The following is a 26,911-nucleotide window of genomic DNA, read 5'->3' on the forward strand; positions in this document are numbered from 1 at the left end:
TTAGGAAACATCACTATGAACAAAGCTAGTGAAGATGATGGAATTCCAGTTGAGCTATTTCAAATCAGAATGATGATGATGCTGTGAAAGTGTGCACTTAATATGCCAGCAAATTTGGAAAACTTAGCAGTAGCCACAGGACTGGAAAAGGTCCGTTTTCATTCTAATCCCAAAGAAAGGCAATGCCAAAGAATGTTCAAACTACCGCACAATTGCACTCATCTCACACGCTAGAAAAGTAATGTTCAAAATCCTCCAAGCCAGGCTTCAACAGTACGTGAACCGTGAACTTCCAGATGTTCAAGCTGGATTTAGAAAAGGTAGAGGAACCAGAGATCAAATTGCCAACATCTGTTGGATCATCAAAAAAGCAAGAGAGTTCCAGAAAAACATCTTCTTCTGCTTTATTGACTATGCCAAAGCCTTTGACTATATGGATCACAACAAACTGTGGAAAATTATTAAAGAGATGGGAATACCAGTCCACCTTAACTGCCTCCTGAGAAATCTCTATGCAGGTCAAGAAGCAGCAGTTAGAACTGAACATGGAACAACATACTGGTTCTAAATTGAGAAAGGTGTGTGTCAAGGCTGTATATTGTCACACTGCTTATTTAACTTACATGCAGAATACATCATGCAAAATGCTGGACTGGATGAAGCACAAGCTGGAATCAAGCTTGCAGGGAGAAATATCAATAACCTCAGTTATGCAGATGACACCACCCTTAGGCAAAAAGCGAAGAACTAAAGAGCTTCTTGATGAAAGTGAAAGAGGAGAGTGAAAAAGCTGGCTTAAAACTCAACATTCAGAAAACTAAGATCATGGCATCCAGTCCCATCACTTCATGGCAAACAGATGGGGAAACAGTGGAAACAGCAGAGACTTATTTTCTTGGGCTCCAAAATCATTGCAGATGGTGACTGCAGCCATGAAATTAAAAGGTGCTTGCTCCTTGGAAGAAAAGCTATGACCAACCTAGACAGCATATTAAAAAGCAGAGACATTACTTTGCTGACCAAAGGTCCATCTTAGTCAAAGCTATGGTTTTTCCAGTAGTCATGTACGGATGTGAGCACTGGACCATAAAGAAAGCTGAGTGTTGAAGAACTGGTGCTTTTGAACTGTGGACATGGATAAGACTCTTGAGAATCCCTTGGACTGCAAGGAGATCCAACCAAACAATCCTAAAGGAAATCAGTCCTGAATGTTCATTGGAAGGACTGATACTAAAGCTGAAACTCCAGTACTTTGGCCACATAATGTGAAGAACTGACTCACTAGAAGAGACCCTGATGCTGGGAAAGATTGAAGGCAGGAGGAGAAGGTGATGACAGAGGATGAAATGGTTGGATGTCATCACTGACTCGATGGACATGAGTTTGAGCAAGCTCCAAGAGTTGGTGATGGACAGGAAAGCCTGGCATGCTTCAGTCCATGCGGTCACAAAGAGTCGGACATGACTGAGCTGAACTAAATACTCCATTGTATTCCAACTCCTTATCCATTCATCTGCTGATGGACATCCAGGTTGCTTCCATGTCCTAGCTATCATAAACAGTGCAGCAATGAACACTGGGGTACATGTGTCTCTTTCAATTCTGGTTTCCTTGGTGTGTATGCCCAGCAGTGGCATTGCTGGGTTATATCGCAGTTCTATTTCCAATTTTTTAAGGAATTTTCACTGTACTCCTAGAGGCTGTACCAGTTTGCATTCCCACCAACACTCTGTTACTCTTTTCTATTGTTTGTTTCTTTTAATGATTATATTGAAATTAAGTTAAATAAACCTCTATTAAATATTTAAATTGCTTATTTGTGTGTAATGAGCTGTTTCTTTTGAAAACAAATTCTTTGAACCGGAACTGAAAGTAAAACTTTTGGTAAAATGGGTTTTGACACCAGGGAAAACAAAAAGCTTCTGGGCAGGTGAGAAGACAGTGGGACTGAGCCTAACCGCCTGGAAACAGGTGGCGGAAACGGCTGCGCCTCTTTCCAATGCACGCTTGCCATTCATCCTCCTCCAGGCCAAAATGGGTATCAAGATGGGACACGAAGACTGAGAGGCAAGAAGAGATGAAGGTTATAGGCGAATGCACACATAGTGTGATGAGACCAAAAGCCAGTTCCCTCACACCTGCACACAGGCTAGCTCAGCGTCCTCCTCCAGGACTGACCTGTGACGTCCAGGCGGAAGGAGACCTTCTGGCCCCCGGCCTCGCAGCTGTACTCCCCTGCGTCCGCCTTGCCCGCCTGCTGCACCACCAGCCGCCGCCCGCGGCCCGTGGCCTCCACACGCACTTTCGAGCTCGAACTCAGCTTCTTGCCATCCTTGTACCACGTCACCTCCGTCTGGGCCTGGGCCACCTCGCAGCTCAGCGTGGCACTCGCCCCCGCCACGGCCTGCACTTCACTGTGTGCCGGCTGCTCCTTGGCGAACACCACCGAGGGCTCTGGGGACAGAGGAGGATACATGGGGTCAGAGACCCAAGCTCAGTCAGGACGGCAGCCCCGGGCAAAGAAGACCTGGATGGGGAGCTGGGATTTGGGGTGGTGGGAAGGAGGCACACAGCTTGAGACTTCTCAGGCTCTGCACCAGCCCTGTGCTCTGCAGAGGTCCCCTGCCTCTCTCAGCAAAAGTCACACAATTTATGCATTCTCCATGTAAGCTGGCTCAGTTGTCAGGGGGGCCGTTGGAAAAGACTGGTCTGTTGTGCATGGCATCCACAGGTTCACGAGGCAAGTGTTCCCCAACCTTCCTAGATGGTGCCCCAGTCTTCCCCATATGGTTATGCAGGGAACGTTTCACCTGCAGTCCACAGAGATGCCTTAGGCTCAGCACCCACGCCTATAAGTTCTATTGCCAACGTGCACGCTTGCACCTCCCCATGGTCTTCCCTTTCACTGTCTGAGGAGTGGAGATACTGACCACCTTTACCATTAGGACTGGGTTCACCATTACTGTTTTCTTCCTGGTGACACTATTCAAACCGAAACAGATGGGTCGTCATGGGTGCATTCCTAGCCTTCCTCTATGAGGCCAGAGCCTTCCCCACAGTACTGTGTAAGCCATGTTCTCATCTGCAGTGAGTGAGACTTGCTGAGGCTCCACCCTCACCTACTCTCACTGTTGGCAAAATGATGGGATTGAGTGCACCTCCTGTGACGCTCTTTTGCATTTTTTCTGATGAGTCAAAGTAAAAAACCCTTTCTGATGTTTTCGCTCAACAGTGTTTGCTCTTCTGTATTGTCCCTGTTCAAAGGTTTTGCCTTATTTTCAATAGCGGCGTCTGTCGATTATTTGTTCATTTGAAGGACCTGTTTATTTATATATATTTAAATGCTAGGCACTGACAAGTCTGTGTGTTCTAAGTATCTTCCATATCTGTGTGGTTTGCCTTTTACGAACTTATGCTATCTTCTGGTGAATCTTCATGTTTAGTTTTAATGTAGTCAAGTATTTTAAATTTGTTTCAGTATGGTTGAGAGCTTCCAAGTGGTGCAAGTGACAAGGTATCCGCCTGCCAATGCAGGAGATGCAAGAGACCGGGGTTCAGTACCTGGGTCGGGAAGATCCTCTGGAGAAGGAAAGGGCACCCCACTCATTATGGTTGGTGAACAGTCTGAGAAATCATTCTCTACCTTTAAATAATTAAAATCATCTATGTTTTCATCTAAGAGTTTTATGAGGACTTCCTTTGTGGCACAGTGGAGAGGAATCTGCCTGCCAACGCAGGGGACACAGGAAGAGTTCACATGTGAGCTCTAAGAGCAACCAAGCCCATGTGCCACAACTACTGAGCTCAAACTCTAGGGCCCAGAAGCTGCAACTACCGAGCCCGTGGGCCACGACCACGGAAACATGTGCACTCTAGGGCCCCCGAGCTGCAACTACCGAGCCTGAGAGCTGCAACTTCCGCGCCCGCCTCCTGCATCTACTGGAGCCTGTGTGCCCAGAGCCTGGGCTCTACAACAAGAAAAGTGACTCAATGAGAAGCCTGTGCCCAGCAGTGAAGAATGGCCCCTGCTGACCACAGACAAAGTCCACATCTAGCAACAAAGACCCAACCCAACCAAAACCAAATAATTTTTTAAAAAAGAATTGTATGATTTTCCCTTCTATTCCCTTCAACTCCAAAAGGGAGTTGACTATGTGTAGGATGAGTTACAAGTCTGATCTTTTTTTTTTCTATTGATTTACTACAGTTGAATGTTTAAGTACCATTTATTAAGAACATGCTGCCTTTCCCCTTGCACTATTCCACAGTTTTCTTTTAAGAAGAAGGGGAACGTGGTCATCCACTCATCGGTCTGTGTCTGAGCTCCCTATTCTGGTCCTTGGGTCTCAATACCTGTCCTTGGAACACGACACTACTGTGTTCATTACTGTAGCTTTCTAACAGTATTGATATCTAGTATAGCAGATAACTCTCCTTTTGTTCTTCAAGAGTGAATTCACTGTACATGGTCTTTGAAATTTATGTGTCAATTTTCAAAGTCCCACTAAACAAACATTTATTTGAATTTTAATGGGTATTGAACATGTTTTATTCTTCAATCGATTTCTACCCAACATCTTAGAACTTCTTGACTGTCTCTTAAATTTTTTTTTAACTTCTCCCTGCCCTTACAGAGCCTCTCAGCACATTTATTAGACTTGGAATTAGATATTGATCCTTTTCATGCCATTGTAACTTTCAAAATTTCATTTTCGAGATGTCTGCTGCTACTCTTAGACATGGAAATGTTTTTTTTTCCATACTGATTTTTTACATGGTAATTATTTTTAACTATCTTATTATGTCACATGTTTTATCTTTTGGATAAATCATATTATTCATGAATTCCACTTTTGCTTTGTCACACTTTTATATCTTTCACTTTATTTTTGTCCTGTGTTTTAGAATGTTGGACAAAAGCAGTAACAGTTGGCTTCCTTGTCTGGTTTCCTATCTCATAGGCAAAGCTTTAAAACTCACTTTTTTTGTGTACAGACAGCTGATTTGCCTGCGGCATTGTTTATCAAATTAAGAAAGAATTGTTTTCTGTATAATTCATAACGAACTTTATGGCATGATTTGATGCTAACTTTATAAAACATTTCTTCTGTATTTAAAATGCCAAATCTTATCAAATATTTTATTCTGCATATCATGACGAGATTGCTTGCCAACATTTGTAGCGTGTAAAGAACTTTGTATTTCTGGAGTATGACTTTCATCACAGCATATTACCAATTTTCCTCTTATTATATTTTTAATTTTGATATTTTGTTCCAGATTTTGGCTTTGATATCCATAATAGATCGGTCTACAATTTTAATTTCTTACTACTTTCCCTGTCAGATACTAGTATCAATGTTACATCATCAACAAGAAACAGAGCCTATATCTTTTACTGTTTTCTAAAAAATTCTCCATGAACAAGACTTTATTTCCAAAGTATTCCATATAATATGCCAGTGGAACTACTAGGACTAGATCTATGAGAAGATTTTTCATTATGGTTTCAATTACTTTAAAGGTTTTAGGACTATTTAAGTAGTTGAATATTTCCTGAACCACTTTTCGTAGAGTTTTCCAAGAAACTAATCAATTTGTAAAACCGTTCATATTCATCGTCATGAAAAAATTGTCTATTCTTCTAAAATACCATTTAAAAAAATATATGCATGCTGGTATAGGAGAAGCTACCATTCCTGTCCAAATCTAAATATATAAATCAGACTTCAAGCAGAATTCTGACTCAGAATGTTCTTACAGAAGACATAATAAAATCAGTATTTGCTTTGAAAATGTACCTAGATTTTGTTATATGTAGCTGCACAGATAACTTCTAATCCCATGTATAAGGAAAAAAGAGTATCCAGAACACCTAAAATTTTGGTAATCCATAGTTCAGTATTGAGATAAATCAAGTACGACAGTGTTGCACCTACTTTAATGAAATTCAACCATCTCTCTTAGTGTGAACCCACACGCATTGCTGGGTGGGGCATCTAGGAGCTGTCAGGACAGCCAAGAGGAGCAAAGTCACATACTCACAGTTGAAAGACATCTGGTTTACAGCAGACTCCAAGTGCAAGACAGAACCAGAGGCCCAGACATCAGGGAACACCCAGACAACCCTGGGCAGATGCTGGGAACTGACGACCGTGCATCACTGTGTGGAAATGCCACTCTGGGTTTACAGGACGCCGTTCTCCCTTCTGCTCACACCCTCCCATCCAGCTCCCTTTGCCCAGCCTTGGGTATGAAAATGGGGGTGGGGGGACAGAAGACCAAAAGAGATGAAGTCTAGTGGAAAGATCATCAGCTCTGTCAGGGGTGCAAGCCCGTCCCATCACCTCCACATGAGGCTAACTTACTGCCTCCAAACTGACCTGTGACGTCCAGGCGGAAGGAGACCTTCTGGCCCCCGGCCTCGCAGCTGTACTCCCCGGCATCCGCCTTGCCTGCCTGCTGCACCACCAGCTTCCGGGTGCAGCCCTTGGCTTCCACACGCACTTTCGAGCTCGAACTCAGCTTCTTCCCATCCTTGTACCACGTCACCTCCGTCTGGGCCTGGGCCACCTCGCAGCTCAGCGTGGCACTGGTTCCCGCCACGGCCTGCACTTCACTGCGTGCTGGCTGCTCCTTGGCAAACACCGAGGGCTCTGAGGATAGAGGGATACACAGGGTCACAGACACCATCTCAGTCAGGACAGCAGCCCCGGGCAAAGACGACCTGGATGGGGAGCTGGTGGTCGGGTGGGAAGGAAGCACAGAACTGGAGACTTCTCCAGGTTCTGCACCAGCCTGATGCCCTGAAGAGGACGCCCTGCCTTTTTCAGCAATGAGTGGCACAATTTACACGTTCTCCCATGGATTCCTGTAAGCTAGTCTAAGGGTGGGGGCACTGCTGGAAAATACTTCTCCTCTGCTTATGGCATGTGTAGAGTCATGAAGCAAGTGTTCCCCAACCTTCCTATATGGTGCCCTGCGATCTCCACGTGGTTACGCAGGGAAGTTTTCACCTGCACTCAACAAAGAGGATGTCTCAGGCTTGGCACTACTCTTACTATTGTTAACTTGTGGCAATCCGCTGGGAGCGCCTGTACCCTCCAGTGGCCGTCTGGGTCACTGTCTGAGGAATAAAGAAGCGGCTCGCCCTTCCCCTTAGCGCTGGCTTTGCCATCACTGTTCTCTTCTTGTTGGTGACACCAGTCAAGCCTTTTGCCCACTTGCCTGTAGTAGGCTCTCTCTTTTCTCCATTCAGCTCTGGCCACTCCTTTCCATTTAAAAACAACAGAATGACGAGACAGGTAGGTTTTAAGGATATTCCCAACTGCGTGGTTGGCATTTTTACTCTCTGATCCAGGCCTCTGATAAACCAGAGCTATTCCTTCCAACAGTGTCATAATGTCCAATAGGCCTTGGAGCGTAGATCATTTGTGTTCTATTTAAGAAATCTCTCCTTACCCGAAGTCTTCAAAGAAGACCATGTTATCATCTGAGGGTTTGGGGGCTTTTACCTTTTACACTAAGGTTTCTAACTCACTATGAGTTGACCTTTGTGTGTTATGTGAACTGCTAGTATAATTTAATCTTCCATATGATTCAGTGGTCCAAGCACCGTTTACTAACACAACATCCTTCTCGACCTCTCCTATAGACAACACAGTAACCAACGGAAGACACAGGCGTAGGGAGGGGTGGCACAGGAGTCCGTTCGTGAGGAGCTCTTTCTGAGCTCACTGTTCTGTTCCTCTGATGTGGTACCTATTCCTGTACTGGGATCCCCGATCTTTAAAACCGCAGCCTTATGGTAATCCCTGACATTAGGTACAGTAAATGCTCAACTGTGCATTTCTTCAAGAAAACAAAGCATTGGCTGGACAGTGCGTTTGCAATCTGCCTGTTATTCTTCCTTCAGAACACCCTAAAAACACATTTGGTTTGATTCTAATTGTTAATAAACATCTTTGATTTTTCCCCTCAGATTTCTATCCAATTCTTGCTATCCCGTCTCTCAAGAATCTTACGTAATTTCCCCAGATACTGCCTCTTACTAACTTTTATCAGACCCGAAAATAGAAATGTGGTACAACTGTGCTCGTCTAACTCTTTCACACAAATTTCTTATTCCAAGCATTCCTTGCCAGGACTCAGATGTAGGCATGTTTTCTGCATATTGACTTTTTTACACACTAATCCTACTCAAGAATCATACACAGTCTAGTAGTTTATCATGGAGATTATCTGAGCTGATTATCATGTCATCAGCAAATTCCACCTTGATTTTGATTTTTGAAAACTGTTTGCCAGTGACTTTATTCCCCTCCTTCCTGAACTCGGCGGTTAGAGTGGCCTAAGCGTTCCATCCCTCACTCCAAAGCTCTCCCGGGACGTCCTAAGGGGGATGTTGCTGTCGCTGTTGTCGTTTTGTAGGAAGTTTTCAACATTAAAAAAAGAGCACTTTTACATAGCTCACTAAGAACTTTAAAGCAGGAATTTATTTGTTCAATATTATCAAATGTTTTATCTCTCCAATTGAATCAACCACTTGATTCTGTATTCATGGAAATGATGACATCTTTTTCATTCAATCTCTTAATGTCAAGCTTTCTGTCTATTACCATGGCCAAAGTTAAACCCATAATGCAACCCTGGACTAGGATCGCTGATCTCTACCCTCAGATTCAATACTGAATCCATTTTGATGACATTTAATTTATGATTTGGGCCAGAATAGTCACAGTACACTGGTCAGAAATTTCATTCTCTCTTCTTCCGCTGTGTGATTTTCATTGATGTTATGTCCTGTAAATGAAGACAGTTGCTTTCTTGTCCATGAAGAGAGTACTTTCTTTTTCCCTTCTAGGACCATCTTCACAAGAATGGAGTAACAGCTTTCCAGGTAATTATTTACAGTGTACCAGAGAACTACAGGCTGAGAAGACTGTTCATTATCGGTCTTAATGACTGACAAGTTATACAACTCTTTGACTTTTCTTGATCTTCTTTTGTCCACTTCCACAAAGTTTCCTGGGATCTAGCCACATTTTACAATATTCCAATACTTTTATCTTAGAATAGTCACTGACATTTTCTGAAAACAACTAACCATGTGAGATCACAAGTATCTGTACAAATCCACGAATATACAAACTTTGCACTGGCATGGTCCCAAACTGGTGTGTGCTGGCACCTAGGAGTCAGTGTGGGATCGCAGCCCATCTCTATTTCCCATGAAGACATTTTTTCCAGAAGAAGAATAACCTGATTTCTTAGACTGGCCCATGTTGTAGCCACAAGGAACACACGATCACTGACCATTTGGAAAATGGAACAAAAATAAAACTGGAGGGGAAAAAACGTTTAAAAAGTAAAATAAATATATAAAGACTGCTTTGCCAGTCAGAGGCTGCGAGGACAGTGACTCCTCACGAGCAGTAAGAGTGCCTTTATGCTTTCCATTCCTAAACCCATCAGTAACACCAAGGGAATACTGACCTGGGTCATCCAACCTTCTGAAGCCAGTGGAAAAACCATATTTCATCTATGATGATCACCCTGAATAGTACTGATGACTATACACATCACCCTTTCTAATTCCCTTTTCAAGGACGTGACAAGAAAACATGGGCCAATTTCTTGCTACCTACAGCCAATAAGAGCCTCCACATCCAGCAAAAGGAAGGAAAGGCCTCCCAGAAACCTAATATTTGATCATTCAAAGTTCACTCCTGAGATAATTCCAAGATCATGTGGCCAATATTTCCACCACCCCCCCCCCAAAATGATGAATTTTTGATGAATCTGGGATTCATCAAATTGAAACAGCTCAGACCAACCAAAAATCTACACGAGGTCCTGGGTGAGGGCAAGTGGTGGCTGTCAGAAAAGACATCCAATGAGAAGAAAGTCACACATCCCCACATCTACTTCAGCCCCAAGCCTAGGGAGAGTCAGGGTCCCGATACCAGGAACAACAGGATCATTCTGGGCAGATGCTAAGACCGTGTGACTGAGCCCCACTGCCTGGAAACAGGTAGACAGAAACAACCCCTCTTCTTTCAACCCCCACCCTCCTCTCCATCCACCCACCCCTGAGCCCAGACAGGTGTCCAGGTGGGGCATGGGAGACAGGGAGATATGAAGAGATAAAAGCACCAGGCAAGCGCACATACATCTGGTGAGGCTGGAAGCCAGTGCCCTCATCACCTGCACACAGGCTAGCTCAGCGTCCTCCTCCAGGACTGACCTGTGACGTCCAGGCGGAAGGAGACCTTCTGGCCCCCGGCCTCGCAGCTGTACTCCCCTGCGTCCGCCTTGCCCGCCTGCTGCACCACCAGCCGCCGCCCGCGGCCCGTGGCCTCCACACGCACTTTCGAGCTCGAACTCAGCTTCTTGCCGTCCTTGTACCACATCACCTCCGTCTGGGCCTGGGCCACCTCGCAGCTCAGTGTGGCACTGGTTCCCGCCACGGCCTGCACTTCACTGCGTGCCGGCTGCTCCTTGGCGAACACCACCGAGGGCTCTGGGGACAGAGGGATACACAGGGTCAGAGACCCCATCTCAGTCAGGACGGCAGCCCCGGGCAAAGAAGACCTGAATGGGAGGTAGGGGTGTGGGGTGATGAGAAGGGGCAATGGGGCTGGAGACTTCTGCTGACTTGGCTCCAGCCCTGTGCCCTGAAGAGGACCCATGAGTTTCTCACCAAAAGACTTACAATTTAAGCATTCTCCCATGGGTCCTTTTGATCTGGTCCAGGGGGTGCCATTGCAAAAGATCCCCTGCTCCTGGCATCAGCAGGGTCATGAGGCAACTGTTCCCTAACCTTCCTAGATGGACCCACAGTCTTCTCCCCACTATTATGCAGGGACTTTTCGCCTGCAGTCCATGGAATTGGTTCAGCATCCCTTCCTGTTCTTACTGTTGTCAGCTGATGGCAATCTGCTGGGAGTGCTTACACCTCCTAGTGGCTCTTTTTACACTGCATGAGAACTGAGGAAGCTGAACTCCTTTTCCCTTAGCACTGGGTTCACTCACTGTGACTGTGTTCTCCTTCCTAGCAACACTATTCAAAGCTTTTTACAACTACCGATAGTAGGCTCTCTCTTTTCTTGCTTCACCTGTGGCCGCTCTTTATCCATTGAAACACCAGAGAATGACATAGGATTTAAGGATCTTTACAACTATGTGACTACCATTTTTACTCTTTGATCGATTCCTCTGATAAATCACACCTTTTCAATAGTTTTCGCATCTTCTCATCTCTTTCATTGTAGAGCACTGTGTTCTATTTAAGAAATCTTTCCTTACCTTAAATCTTTAAAAATATCATCTTTATCATCATCTTTAAAAAGATTTAAAAATATCATCATCTTTAAAAATATCATCATCATCAGGGTTTTGGGGGTTTTACCTTTTATGCTGAGGTTTCTAATTTACTACAAGTTTACTTTTGTGTGTGGTGTGAATTGCTATTACAATTTAAGTTTTCTGTACAGTTTTCAGTGATGCAACCACAATATTTGAAGACCATATCCTTTCTCAACTTCTCTGATAGACAACAGAGTAGCAAATGGAACATGAGGAAGGTCGAGAAGGTGGATGGCTGGTGCAGGAATCCATTCATGCAAGGAACTGTTTCTGAGCTCACTATTCTGCTCCTCTGCACTGGCATCCCCTTATCTTGAAAACTGCAGCCTTATGATAATTTTCTAACATTGGGTACCAGTAAATGCTCCCTCTGAACATTCTTTGAGAAAACAGCATATTGACTGTACCATACCATTGGAATCTGCCTGCTATTCTTTCGTCTGACAATTAGAAACATATTTTGTTCCATCTTGATTTTTAATAATAATTTTTTATTTCTCCCTCAGACTTCTACCCATCTATTTCAACCTCTGCCTCTCAAGAATCTTGAATAATTTCCCCACACACATCCTCTTAGCAACTTCTATCAGACCTGAAATCAGACTCACGATACAATTATACTACTCTCTTTCACACAAATTTCACTTGCCAAGCATTCTTTGCCAGGACTTGTATGTAGAAATGTTTTCTGCATATTGATTTTTTACATACTAATTCTACTCTAGAATTATACACAGTCTAATAATTTATCTCTGAGATTGTCTGAGTTGATCATCACGTCATCAGCAAATTTCACTTTGAGTTTTTCAGAACTGTTTGCTGTTGATTTTATTTCCTCGTTACTCAACTCAGTGGTTGGAGAGCCCTACATTTATCATCTCTCACATCAAATATTTCCAGACACACCTTGCTGTTTTTGTTGTTGTTGAATGAATTATATAATGTTAATTTTTAAAAGTTGACTATGTGTGGTATGTGAAAGTGAAGTGAAGTCGCTCAGTCATGTCTGACTCTTTGCAACCCCGTGGACTGCAGCCTACCAGGCTTCTCCATCCATGGGATTCTCCAGGCAAGAATACTGGAGTGGGTTACCATTTCCTTCTCCAGGGATCTTCCCAACCCAGGGATCGAACCCAGGTCTCCGGCATTACAGGCAGAGGCTTTAACCTCTGAGCCACCAGGGAAGCTAAGAATTTTATGGCAGGAACTGGTGATCAGTATTATCAACATTTTTTTCTTAGTGTATAACATTCAAGTTTAATCAACCATTTGATTTGTACTCACGGAGATTAGGTCAAAATAGCAGAGTGGATGTGCACTCACCTCCTCCTGGAAGAGTACCAAAATCACAACTAACTGTTGAACAACCATCAGCAGGACTAGGCTTGAACCCACCAATAAAGATACCCCAAGTCCAAAGACAAAGGAGAAGCCACAAGAAGATGGCAGGAGGGGTGCAGTCATGATAAAAGAAAATCCCATACCCACCAGGAGGGCAACCCACGGTCTAGAAAACAATTATACCACAGAGGTTCTCCCACTGTTGTGAAGGTGCTGAGCCCCACATCAGGCTTCCCACCCTTGGGATCTGCCAAAGAGACTAGTAATCCCCAGGGAATCGAACCTGAAGGATGTGACTGCAGATTTCCACAGGCCCTGGGGAAACAGAAGCCCCACTCCTGGAGGGCACACACAAAATCCTGGGCACATCAGGACCCGGGGGGAAAGGAGCAGTGACCCCACAGGAGACTGAACCAGACCTGCCTGCTAGCATTAGAGGGTCCCCTGCAGAGGTGTGGGTTGGCAGTGGTTCATCACAGAGATAACAGTACTGACAGCAGCTGTCCAAGGAAGTATCTGTAGGCGTGAGCCCTCCTGGAGGTCTTTGCCATTAGCCTTACCCTAGAGCCCATGGATACCAGGCAAGAATCACCTCAGGTCAAAAAACTAACAGGGAGTGCAGACCCACCCATCAGCAAACAAGCAGACTGAAGTTACTGAACGCTGCCCTGCAAACCAGAGCAAGACCCAATTCTACCCACCGTCAGTCTCTACCATCAGGAAGTTTGCACAAGCCTCTTAGATAGCCTCATCCACCAGAGGGTAGACAGCAGAAGCACAATATTCTTAACGTGATGGAAGAGAAGAAACTATAACCAAAAATACTCTACACAGCGAGGCTCTACTTCTGATTTCATGGAGAAATCAAAAGCTTTACAGTCAAGAAAAAGTTAAGGGAATTCAGCACCACCAAATCAGCCTTATAGTAAATGCTAAAGGAACTTCTCTAGGCAGGAAATGCAAAAGAAGGAAAAGACCTACAAAACAAATAAAAACAATTAAGAAAATGGTAACAGGAGCATACATATTGATAAACGCCTTAAATGTACATGGAATAAATGCATCAGCCAAAAGACATACACTGGCTGAGTGGATATAGAAACAAGACCATGTATATGCTGTCAAGAGACCCACCTCAGACTGAAAGTGAGGGGATGGAGAAAGATATTCCATGCAAACGGAAATCATAACAAAGCTGGAGTGGTAATGCTCAGACAAAACAGATTTTAAAACAAAGACTGTTATAAGAGATAAAGAAGGAACTACATAATGATTAAAGTTCAGTTCAGTCGCTCAGTCGTGTTTGACTCTTTGCAACCCCATGGACTGCAGCACACCAGGCTTCCCTGTCCATCACCAACTCCCGGAGCTTACTCAAACTCATGTCCATCAAGTCAGTGATGCCATCCAACCATCTCATCTAATCTAGTGATCAAAGGATCAATCTAAAAAGAAGATATAACAATTGTAAATATATATGCATCCAACATAGGAGCACATCAATATATAAGGCAAATACTAACAACCATAAAGGGAGAAATCAACAGTAACATAATAATAATGGGGGACTTAAGACACCTCTTTTGTCAATGGGCAGATCATCCAGGCAGAAAATTAATAGGAAACACGGGCCTTAAATCACACGTTAGACCACATGGACTTAATTGATATTTACAGAGCATTTCATCCAAAAGCTGCGTAGCAATACAGCTACACATTCTTCTCAAACTACACATTCTTCTCAAGTGCACTCAGAACTTTCTCCAGGATTGACCACACGCTGGGGCACAAGATGAGCCTTGGGAATTTAAGAAAACGGAAATAATCTTTTCAATGAAAGCATTTCAAAACTGAAAGCACCTTTTCCAATAGCGATGCTATGAGATTAGAAATAAACTACAAGGGAAAAAAAAAACTATAAAAAATACAAACACACGGAGGCTAAACAATATGCTACTGAACAGCCAATGAATCAGTAAAGAGATCAAAGAGGAAATCGAAAAATATCTAGAGACAGATGAAAATGAAAGCACAATGATCCAAAGCCTAAAGCGTGCAGCAAAAGCAGTTCTAAGAGGGAAGTCTATAGCAATACAATATTACCTCAAGAAACAAGAAAAATCTCAAATAAACAACCTAACCCTATACCTAAAACAATTAGAGAAAGAAGAACAAACAAAATCTAAATTTAGTAAAGAAGAAATCAGTCCTAAAGATTAGAGTAGAAATAAATGAAACAGAGACAAAGAAAATTATGGCAAAGATCAATGAAACTAAAGCCTAGTTCTTTGAAAAGATAAAGAAAATTGATAAACCTTTAGCCGAATTCATCAAGGAAAAAAAGGGAGATAACTCATCAATAAAATCAGAATGAAAATGAAGAAGTTACATCAGACACCACAGAAATGTAAAGGATCATAAGGGATTACTACAAGCAACTGTATGCCAATAAAATGAACAGCTTGGAACAGATGGACAAATTCTTAGACAGGAACAATCTCCCAAGACTGACTCTGTACTCATGGAGACGATCACGTCGTTCTGCATTCAATCTCTTAAAGTCAAGCTTTCTATCTATTAATGTTGTCAAGGTTAACTCCAAAGTGCAATCCTGGACTTGGACTTCCATCAGCGATCTCTAACCCTTGGATACATTGCTGAACTCCTTCTGCTAACATTTAATTTACAATTTTGGCCTTGTTACTCATACCACACTGGTCTCAAATTTCATTCTTCCTGCCTTTCTTGTGTGATTTTGGTACTGATGTTATGTTCACGGAGAGAGTTACAGAGTATATCTCCTTTATCTCTCTCTAGGAAGAATACTTTTCCCATTTTGTATAGTTTACCAGAGAACTATGGGGCTGAGAAAACTTATCAGTATTGGTCCCACTGATTGACAAGCCATGCAACTCTTCAACTCTTCTCTATCTTCTTGCGCCTATTTTCATAGTTTACTAGGATTTAGCCACATTTCACAGCTTCTCAATGGTTTTACCTTAGAATACTCTAACATGCTCTGAAAACCACATCTTCCAAGGATGCATGGTGGGATCTGGGGTATATACACACACCCATAAATCCTCCTATCTGGCATGGTCACAAAGTGTTAGATGTTCGGACCTACAAGTCAATGGAGGATGGCAGCCCACCCCTATTCGGCATGAAGGCTCTCTTCCAATTCTTAGACAGCCCTATGTTTCAGCCATGAAGCAGGGATACTCACTGACCATCTGTTAGGGAAATTAAATGAAAGTAATTTAGTTCAGGCTTCAAAGACAAGAAAGCAAAGTAGACCTCTGACCTTGCTTCTGACCTGCCCAGACATAGGCCTGACTATGTGCCAGATGTGAGTGCAAGCCCAGCAGCACCATAGATAAGAAAGAGGGCAGATCGAGGGATTCTTGAGCCCTGGAGGGTGTCGGGCCAACCATACCTGAGGCTTAACAACTTTCCAAGCTTTGCAAAGCAAACAGCTTTGTAAAACACGATTAACATAAAACCAAAGCTGCAATTTACTCCTTTGCAGCCAGGCATTATAAACAGGAACCCCCAAACTGTAATCTGAAGCCTCACCCATGGAGCAGATGAGCTGCCTGAGACATGTTCCCAACTGAGACTCCAGAGCGCTGTTAAATGGGACTTCCTAGCACTGTTTGAATCTGGATGTCAGTAAAAACACAGTTTGGTGATGTATGTACTGTTACCCTCCTTTACTGTTCTATTTCTCTTTTATTGTAATGGTTGTTTATTGAAAGTTGTTTATTGAGCTTTCCTGGTGACTCAGATGGTAAAGAGTCTGCCTGCAGTGCGGGAGATCCAGGTTCGATATCTGGGTTGGGAAGATCCCCTGGAGAAGGAAATGGCAACCCACTCCAGTACTCTTGCCTAGAAAATCCCACGGATGGAGGAACCATTGGGTCTCAAAGAGTCAGACACGACTGAGCGACTTCACTTCTTCTTATTGAAAGTAAAATAGATAATTCTCTATTAAATATCGAAATTGTGTATGTGTGTACAACAAGTGGTTTCTTTTGTTAACAAATCCTTAAAACCTGAAACAAAAACTAAAACTTTCAGCAAAACACCATTAGGAAAATGGAATGAAATAAAAGACTGCTTTGCTGGTCAGAGGCTGCTAGGACAGTAACTCCTCATTAGCAAAGCCTACTAATATAGCAGAAGCAAATTTTTCCTTTCCACTCCTAAATTCATCAATGTAATGCCAAGGGGAATACTGACTCAGAACGTCCAAATCATTTGCAGACAAATGCAAAATCACATCTGATATAAGAAGACCACCCTAAATGGCACCGGTAACTCTCCACCAATCCTTCCTTTCTTCTCTTTGCAAGGGTGACAAGAAAAACGTGGACCAATTTCTTGGTACCTACAGGCAACTGGGCCTCTATATCCGGGAAAAGGAAGGAAGGACCACCCAGAAACTTAAAAATTGATCATCGAATGCTCACTCCTGAAGAATTTCAAGCAGGACTGTGTGACCAATATCCCCCCTAATCCGAGAACAATGAAATTGTATCACCTCAGGCAAACCAAGAATCTATACGAGGTATCAGATTAGGGCATGTGGTGGCTGTCAAGAAAGACATATGATGGGAGGAAAGTCACATATCTCTAGGTCTACATCAGTCCCAAATTATCACGGAGAGTTGGGGTCTCGACACTAGGAACAACAGGAAGGTTCAGGGCATATGCTAAGTCACTGCGACCGAGCCTTACTGAATGCAAACAAGTGGAAAAACACAGCCCCACTTCTCCAGGCACACCCTTCCCAATCATCCCCCCCAGGCCCACATGGGTATCCGTGCAGGACATGGAAGACAGGGAGGCTTGAAGAATTGAAGGTCACAGGCACACAAGTCTGGTGAGGCTGGAAGCGGGTCCCCTCATCACCTGCATGCAGGCTAGCTCAGCGTCCTCCTCCAGGACTGACCTGTGACGTCCAGGTGGAAGGAGACCTTCTGGCCCCCGGCCTCGCAGCTGTATTCCCCGGCGTCCGCCTTGCCCGCCTGCTGCACCACCAGCCGCCTGGTGCAGCCCTTGGCTTCCACACGCACTTTCGAGCTGGAACTCAGCTTCTTCCCGTCCTTGTACCACGTCACCTCCGTCTGGGCCTGGGCCACCTCGCAGCTCAGTGTGGCACTGGTTCCCGCCACGGCCTGCACTTCACTGCGTGCCGGCTGCTCCTTGGCGAACACCACGGAGGGCTCTGGGGACAGAGGGATACACAGGGTCAGAGACACCATCTCAGAGACCCCATCTCAGTCAGGACGGCAGCCCCGGGCAAAGAATAGGGATGAGGAGTTGGGAGTAGAAGGAGGAGAAAATGGAGCTGGAGATTTCTCAGGGATCTGCACCAGTCTTGTGCCCTGCAGAGGTCCCCCAAACTTTCTCAGCAACAAGTGACATAATTTATGCATTCTCCTACATGTGAGCTGTCCTTGCGAGCTGGTTCAGGATGTGGTGGCCTTTGGATCAGCCTCATCCGCTACGACTGGCATCAGTGGGGTCACAAGGCAAGTATTCCCCCAACTTTTTAGATGCACCCACAGTCTTCTCCATGAAGTGCAGGCAGGAACTTTTCAGCTGCAGTCCGTGGAGATGGCTGAGGCTCTGTGCCCTTGCCTACTTTTACTATTGTCAACGATGCAACCTGGGGGAGCTTCTGCACCTCCCTGTTGCTTTCTTTGTCACTGTCTGAGGAATGAAGAAGCTAAGCAACCTTCCCCTTAGGACTGGGTTTGCCATTTCTTCTTTCTGGTGACACTATTCAAATCTCCTGCCCGCTTACCAACAGGATGGGAATTGTAGGGTTATGCTATGTACATTCCGAGACTTCCTGTATAAGGCTAGAATCTTTTCCACAGGAATGTGCAGCCCATGTTCTCGTTTGCAACAAATGAGATTACCTGAGGCTCCACCTTCACCTGTTCTCACTGCTGGCAAACTGGTGGGAGTGAGTGTTACCTCCTCTGTCTTACACATTTTTTCTGATGACTCAAACTCAAGAACCTTTTCTGATGTTTTGCTCATCAGTGTTTGCTCTTCTGTGTTGTCATTGTTCAAAGTTTCTGCCCTATTTTCAGTAGCATTGACTGTCACTCATATGTTTGTTCACTTTAAGGAACTTTTTCGTATTTAAATGCTGCTGCTGCTGCTGCTAAGTTACTTCAGTCGTGTCCGACTCTGTGCGATCCCATAGACGGCAGCCCACCAGGCTCCCCCGTCCCTGGGATTCTCTAGGCAAGAACACTGGAATGGGTTGCCATTTCCTTCTCCAATGCATGAAAGTGAAAAGTGAAAGTGAAGTCGCTCAGTCGTGTCCAACCCTCAGCGACCCCATGGACTGCAGCCCACCAGGCCCCTCCATCCATGTGATTCTCCAGTCAAGAGTACTGGAGTGGGGTGCCATTGCCTTCTCCATTCAAATGCTAGGCACTGACAAGAATGTGTGTTCTAAACATCTTTCATATCTGTGTGGCATGCCTTTTACTAACTCATGCTGTCTTCTGATGAATCGTCATGTTTAGTTTTAACGTACTCAAGTATGTTAAATTTCTTTCATTATGGTTAGTGCATTTGTATTCTAAGAAATCACCTTTATCCTAAATTAATCAAAACCATCTATCTTGTCATCTATGATTTTTCCCTTTAATTCCATGGTCTCTAACTCAACAGGAGCTGACTATGTGTGGTATGTGAAAGTGAAGTGAAGTCGCTCAGTCGTGTCCGACTCTTCGCAACCCCATGGACTGTAGCCTACCAGGCTCCTCCATTCATGGGATATTTTCCAGGCAACAGTACTGGAGTGGGTTGCCATTTCCTTCTCCAGGGGATCTTCCCGACCCAGGGATTGCACCTGGGTCTCCTGCATTGCAGACATTTTACCCTCTGAGCCATCAGGAAATCTTTTTTCTATATGGTTAAATGGTTCAAGTAACATTTATTAAAACCACGCTGTCTCTACCCCTCTCGCTAGTCCACATTTTTTAAAGAGGAGAAGGGGAATGTGGTCATCCATTCAAGCACAGGTCTGTGTATGAGATCACTGTTCTGGCCCTTTGGTCATCGATCCTTTCAACCAGACCCTATTCTATTCATTACTGTAGCTTCATATCAGTTGATACTTGGCGTAGCAAATAACTCATCTTTTGCTCGTCCTCAAGAGTGAATTGACTGTACATGGTCTTTGCAACTTGTCAATTTTCAAAATCCGCACTAAAGAAACATTTTTTGAATTTTAATTGGTATTGAAAATTGTTTATTCTTCCACAGATTTCTACCTCTTTAGAACTTCCCATCTCTCTCTCAAAAAAATTTTAATAATCTTCCCCAAGCATCTCTTACCACTTTTTATTAGACCTGGAATTAGAAAATGATTCTTTTTATGCTATTGTAACTCTTTTAAAATTTCATTTTTAGATGTTTGTTGCTACCAGGTAGACACAGAAGTGTCTACTTCATGTTGATTTTTTTTTTTAATTGGCTTCATACACTTGACAAAGCCTCCAAAAATTATCATTCTTAATTATCTTATTAGGTATCATAATTTATCTTTTGGATAAATTGTATTATCCATGAATTCCACTTTTATTTGTTCACTCTGTTGCTTTGTTTTTGTCCTAACTGTATTGTAGAATGTCAGATAAAAACAGTAACAGCTGGTTGCCTTGTCTGGCTCCCCATCTCGTAAGCAAAGCTTTCAAACTTTCACTTTTCTGTGTGCAATTAGCTTGCTTGTCTACAACATCACTTGTCAAATTAAGAAAAAACAGTTTTCGTTATAATTTGTTAAGAATTTTATGGCATGAATTGATGCTAATTTTATTAAACATTTCTTCTGCATTTATATTGCCAAACCTCACCAAACGCTTTGTCCTGCGTGTCGTATACAGATTGATTTGTGATGTCTCTAGTGTTTCAACAACCTGGCATTTCTGGCTGTTGCTTTCATCACAATGCATTTGCAATTTTCCTCTTAATATACTGCTGAATTTATTTTGATAGTATTTTGTTTCATATTTTAGCCTTGATATCCACAACAGATAGGTCTGTAATTTTAATTCTTACTACTTGCCTTGTCAGATATCAGTATCAATGTTACACTATCTACATGAAACAAATCAGAGACTGTAGTCTTTTTTCTATTCTCAAGAAAAATTTCCCCGAACATGGATTTTTCCAAAGTATTTCATATAATTCACCAGTGTAAACTACCAGGATTAGATCATTTCCTATGCAGATTTTTCACTGCATAAGGCTCTAATGACTTAAAAGATTACAGGACTATTTGAGTTGAATGTTTCTTGTATCACTCTTAAGACAGTTTCCTAAAAATCTAATCAATTTCTCATAAGCTTTCATATTGATTGCCATGAAAAAAATGGCTATAATTCTCCTAAAATACAATTTTTAAAAGATACATACATGCTGATATAGGAGAAGCAACTATTCCTTTCCAAGTCTAAATCTAAAAATCAGACTCCAAGCGGAATTCTGACATAGAATGTTCTAATAGAAGAAAAAAGGAAATCAATATTTGCTTTGAAAAGAGAATTCCCCAGACTTCACATGTGCATACTTCAGGCACATACTGACCAATTCTCTGCTCTATTTACTTTGCACACACATTGCAAAAAAAATAGATCTAGATTTTGTTACATGTAGATACACATGCATGCATGCTCAGTCGCTTCAGCCATGTCTGACTCTTTGCAAAACTATGGACTGCAGCTCGCTGGGCTCCTCTGCCCATGGGATTCTCCAGGCAAGAACACTGGAGTGGGTTGCCATTCCCTCCCCCAGCAGGTATTCCCGACTCAGGGATAGAACCTGCGTCTCCTGCATTGCAGGCAGATTCTTTACGCACTGAGCCACCTCAGAAGTCCTACAGATGCACAGTTAACTTCAATATCCGTGTGCAAGGAAGAAAGAGTGTCCAAAACTCTTAAAACTCTGGTAATCTATAGTTTGCTCTTGAGATAAGTCCAAGCCTGTGCAGCAAAAATTTCCCCTGGTCCTGGTTTAACGAAATTCAAACATCTCTCCTAGTGTGAACCCACATGGATTGCTGGGTGGGGCATCTAGGAGCTGTCAGGACAGCCAAGAGGAGCAAATTCACATACCCACAGTTGAAAGACATCTGGTTTACATCAGACTCCAAGTGCAAGACAGAACCAGAGGCCCAGACACCAGGGAACACCCAGACGACCCTGGGCAGATGCTGGGAACTGATGACCATGCATCACTGTGTGGAAACACCACTCTGGGTTTACAGAACGCCTTTCTCCCCTCTGCTCACACCCTCCCATCCAGCTCCCTTTGCCCAGCCTTGGGTGTAAAAATGGTGGTGGGAGGACAGAAGACCAAAAGAGATGAAGTCTAGTGGAAAGATCATCGGGTCTGTCAGGGGTGCAAGCCCGTCCCATCACCTCCACATGAGGCTAACTTACTACCTCCAAACTGACCTGTGACGTCCAGGTGGAAGGAGACCTTCTGGCCCCCGGCCTCGCAGCTGTACTCCCCGGCGTCCGCCTTGCCCGCCTGCTGCACCACCAGCTGCCGGGTGCAGCCCTTGGCCTCCACATGCACTTTCGAGCTCGAACTCAGCTTCTTCCCGTCCTTGTACCACGTCACCTCCGTCTGGGCCTGGGCCACCTCGCAGCTCAGCGTGGCACTCGCCCCCGCCACGGCCTTTACCTCCTTATGCATTGGCTGCCCCTTGATAAACACTGCAGAGGACTCTGGGCACAGAGAGGGATACACAAGGTCAGAGACACAAATGGGACCCTATTCCAGGGGATCTTCTCGACCCAGGGATAGAATACACATCTCTGGTGTCTCCTGCATGGGCAGGCAGATTCTTTTCCTCTAGCGCCACCTGGGAAGCTCAAACCAGCTTATGAGACCGAAACCTCAGAGTTCAGGAAAGTTTCTCCCTGGAGCCAGTGATGCCCTAAGCCCGGAAGGGTGCACAGGTAACAAGTCTGATACGTCTCCTATGTCAGAACCTCACGTGTATTATAGTCATGTTCTAACTCAAAAGTAATTCCTGAGGCTGGGAGAAGGTGGCCAAGGTTATCCCAGCATCTGTCACAGCTAGTTCATTGTCCTTCCCACATGACAGTCACCTCTGGTGGACAGACTGAATTGTGTGCTCTTGTATCCCCAGAACCAGGCATATGGTATATTCCCCACAAGCTAGTCCACATTTTTCAAGGTATAACACACGTGTAAAGTACACGAATTCATTTACAGCTCAATCAAATTTGAGTGTACCTATCCCATGTGACCAAAACACATCAACAAACAGCACTTCCAGCTCCCCATTCACTACTGACCACTCCCCAAAAGTCACCTTTTGACCTTTATCACCATCAACTACTTTTATCTCTTCTTTGATTTCACATGGTGCTGCTGCTGCTGGTAAGTCGCTTCAGTCATGTCCGACTCTGTGCGACCCCAGAGATGGCAGCCCACCAGGCCCCGCAGTCCCTGGGGTTCTCTAGGCAAGAACACTGGAGTGGGTTGCCATGTCCTCCTCCAATGCATGAAAGTGAAATGTGAAAGTGAAGTCGGTCAGTCGTGTCCGACTCTGAGCGACCCCATGGACTGCAGCCTACCAGGCTCCTCCGTCCATGGGATTTTCCAGGCAAGAGTACTGGAGTGGGGTGCCACTGCCTTCTCCGTGATTTCACATGAATGGAATTAAACATTATATGTGCTTTGGGTCTGTTTTCTTTCACTCAACATAATGTCTGTAAGACCTATCTATGCTATGCACGTGGCAGCAGCCTGTTCTTTCATACCGATGTATAGGATCTGTTGTATGGGGAGGCACCACAATTTATTTTCTCCGTTTTCTCTTATGGTTCATTTGGGTTGCTTCCAATGTGGCAAGATGATGTGTGAAGCTGCTGTGAACATTCTTTCATGTACCTTTTAGAGCACCACAACTGTTGGAACACAGAAGCATCTGCTTTTGGCTTTCGCGGATATTTCCAGTTTACCAAAACGGTTTTACCAATGTATGCTGCCAACATAAGTGTGTGGAGTTCCAGTTCTCCACATCCTTACCAACAGCTTCTATCCCCAATTTTAGTAACTGTGCATATGCCCTTAAATTTAAATAAATACAGAGAGGATCTCAGAGATTCCATGCTATAGATGCAGTCATTCACCTATTCATCAATCACTGATGAGACTAATGTCAATAAAGGCTCTGTTATCTGCAGGCTCTATGGTGGTGGCTTGGGATGCTGCAACACAGCTGGAAATGTGTACAACACAGCCTCTGTTCCTACAGATCCTACTTTCTATTGAGGAAAGACAAACATAAAAACCTGACAATGATGTAATGCTAAGTTGAGTGCTGTGATGAAGTAAGTGATACGCTAGAGAAAAGGGACTGATTGGTGGCTTAGATATGGCCGTCAGAGCAAACCTTGCTAAGGAGTGATGTTCAGGTGAAGGCTTAATGATAGAAGGGAGGCAGCCTTGAAGAAAGCTGAGAGGGTCATTATAACAGAGATGAGACCTAGAGCCAGGGCTCTCCTAAAGGGAAAGATATGGAATGAGTGAGGAAGGTAAAAGGGAACTGCACTTTAGAACCACACTGGGCATCCGATTTTCTCCTGTGGACATTGCTGCTCCTTGGTACAGCATGACAATAAAAGGCACAGGGTCTCTACTATGAAACAGGAATACTGACCATGCTGTGGACACCTTGTGTGAACAGAGAGACGAAGTTAGAGATTGAGGAGGCAAGCCTCCAGGGAAAAGAGACTTTGAGGAATTGAGCCCCACACTCAGTCACATTTCCCCCAAGATGTTTGATGATTTCCCCAGCTGCATGACCCAGGGGGCTATGAAGCTAAGCAGAAGATCTCTGAAAAGTACAGCAGACATGTTAGCACCTTGCATTAACAGAGAGACAAAGATAGGGTTGAGCCTCTGTTTCGAAAGAGACCCTCACCCCTGCCCCAAGTCTCTGCAGGAATCCTTGGAGGATGCCCAGGACTAGAAGCCAACCAGAGGCAGACGACCCTGATCAAAACTGCAATGCAGCCTTTTGAGTCCGTGCAGTACCGGGACAGACCAAAATTCTTAGTTGTTTCCTTTATCCCTAGCAAAAGAAATGCTGATCCTCTTTCTAAAGTAAGATAACTTTTATTATGTTGAGGTATGTTCCTTCTATTCCTGCTTTCTGGAGAGTTTTTATCATAAATGGATGTTGAATTTTGTCAAAGGCTTTCTCTGCATCTACTGAGATAATCATATGGTTTTTATTTTTCAATTTGTTAATGTGGTGTATTACATTGATTGATTTGCAGATATTGAAGAATCCTTGCATCCCTGGGATAAAGTCCACTTGGTCATGGTGCCACTATGGAGAACGGTGTGGAGATTCCTTAAAAAACTGGAAATAGAACTGCCTTATGACCCAGCAATCCCACTGCTGGGCATACACACTGAGGAAACCAGAAGGGAAAGAGACACATGTACCCCAATGTTCATCGCAGCGCTGTTTATAATAGCCAGGACATGGAAGCAACCTAGATGTCCATCAGCAGATGAATGGATAAGAAAGCTGTGGTACATACACACAATGGAGTATTACTCAGCCATTAAAAAGAATACATTTGCATCAGTTCTAATGAGGTGGATGAAACTGGAGCCTATTATACAGAGTGAAGTAAGCCAGAAAGAAAAACACCAATACAGTACACTAACACATATATATGGAATTTAGAATGATGGTAACAATAACCCTGTATACGAGACAGCAAAAGAGACACTGATGTGTAGAACAGTCTTTTGGACTCTGTGGGAGAAGGAGAGGGTGGGATGATTTGGGAGAATGGCATTGAAACATGTATAATATCATATATGAAACAAGTCACCAGTCCAGGTTCAATGCACGATACTGGATGCTTGGGGCTGGTGCACTGGGACGACCCAGAGGGATGGTACAGGGAGGGAGGAGGGTTCAGGATGGGGAACACATGTATACCTGTGGTGGATTCATGCTGATATATGGCAAAACCAATACAATATTGTAAAGTTAAATAATAAAATAAAATTTAAAAAATAAAATAAAGTAAGATAAAATCATCCATGTTCAAAAAAACCAATATCTGACCATCAACTGAAAATTCACTGGCATTCCAAGGACAGGAGTAAATAGGAATTTTTAAAAAGGCAATATTAGACGATCAGTTTTATGGCTATCAGACCAGGATATAACCATGATGTGTCCACGTGCTCAGTTGCTAAGCTGTGTCCAACTCTTAGCGACTCCATGAACTGTAGCCCACCAGGCTCCTCTATCCATAGGATCTCCCAGGCAATAACCCTGGAGTGGGTTGCCATTTCCTCTTCCAAGGGATCTTGCCAACCCAGGGATTGAACCCATGTCTCTTGTGTCTCCTGCACCGGGGAAGCTGATGTATAAGCGTGATAATATGTCTTTAATATGAAAGAAAAGAAAATAGATCAAATACAAACATTTTACTACCAACTCTAGAATCTATAGACTCTATAAGAAATGAAACAAACATAAATTATAAAATGGGACAATACACCTGAAAGTAACACACTATAAATGGATTTGACAACAGATTAGATACAAAGGAACAGAAAACTAGTGAACTAGAAGACAGAGCTAAAGAAAATATCCCGACTAAAGTAGAGAGAGAAAAAGAACTGAGGCAGAGGGAAAGAGAGAAAAAAAGAAATGAGGTCGAGAGAAAGAGAGATACATGAGAGACACATGAGAAAAACTCACTCCATGACTGAGCAAAGACAAAACTCTGCACTCAAAATGCTCTGGAATTCTAACCAAGATGAAGACTAAGAAAACCATACCTAGGTGCATCAGTATAAACTGCTGAAAGTCAAAAACAGTATCTTAAAAACAACAGGGAAAGAACAATGGGACCTTGAGGGAAGATAAATCTGACAGTTGATGTGCCAAAAAATACATGGAATCTGGAAGATGGTGAAATAGTTTCTTAAAAAATAAAAGTAATATAGTTTGGAGGGTGGATTGTTAAACTGTAATTTGATATTGAGAGAAAATAACCCTCAGAATATTCGGCTGAACTCTGGCTCTGATTTCTCTGGCTATACGAACTTTGGCAAGTTCTGGAGTTTCTTTTTTGTGCCTTATCTTAAAATGGGA

General features: G+C 43.6%; 1 protein-coding gene across 1 annotated transcript in view; it reads right to left on the bottom strand.

Moving 5' to 3' along the window:
- The window catches only part of OBSCN (obscurin, cytoskeletal calmodulin and titin-interacting RhoGEF), a 234,361-nt gene that overhangs the window by 178,125 nt on the left and 29,325 nt on the right, over positions 1–26,911 (bottom strand). The window contains 5 exon segments of the mRNA XM_059888870.1: positions 2,179–2,454; positions 6,384–6,656; positions 10,247–10,522; positions 17,663–17,938; positions 22,197–22,472. Of these exon segments, the coding sequence (XP_059744853.1) occupies positions 2,179–2,454; positions 6,384–6,656; positions 10,247–10,522; positions 17,663–17,938; positions 22,197–22,472 (1,377 nt within the window).

This window comes from Bos taurus, chromosome 7 (genome assembly GCF_002263795.3).
Source record: "Bos taurus isolate L1 Dominette 01449 registration number 42190680 breed Hereford chromosome 7, ARS-UCD2.0, whole genome shotgun sequence".
Classification (NCBI taxonomy): domain Eukaryota; kingdom Metazoa; phylum Chordata; class Mammalia; order Artiodactyla; family Bovidae; genus Bos; species Bos taurus.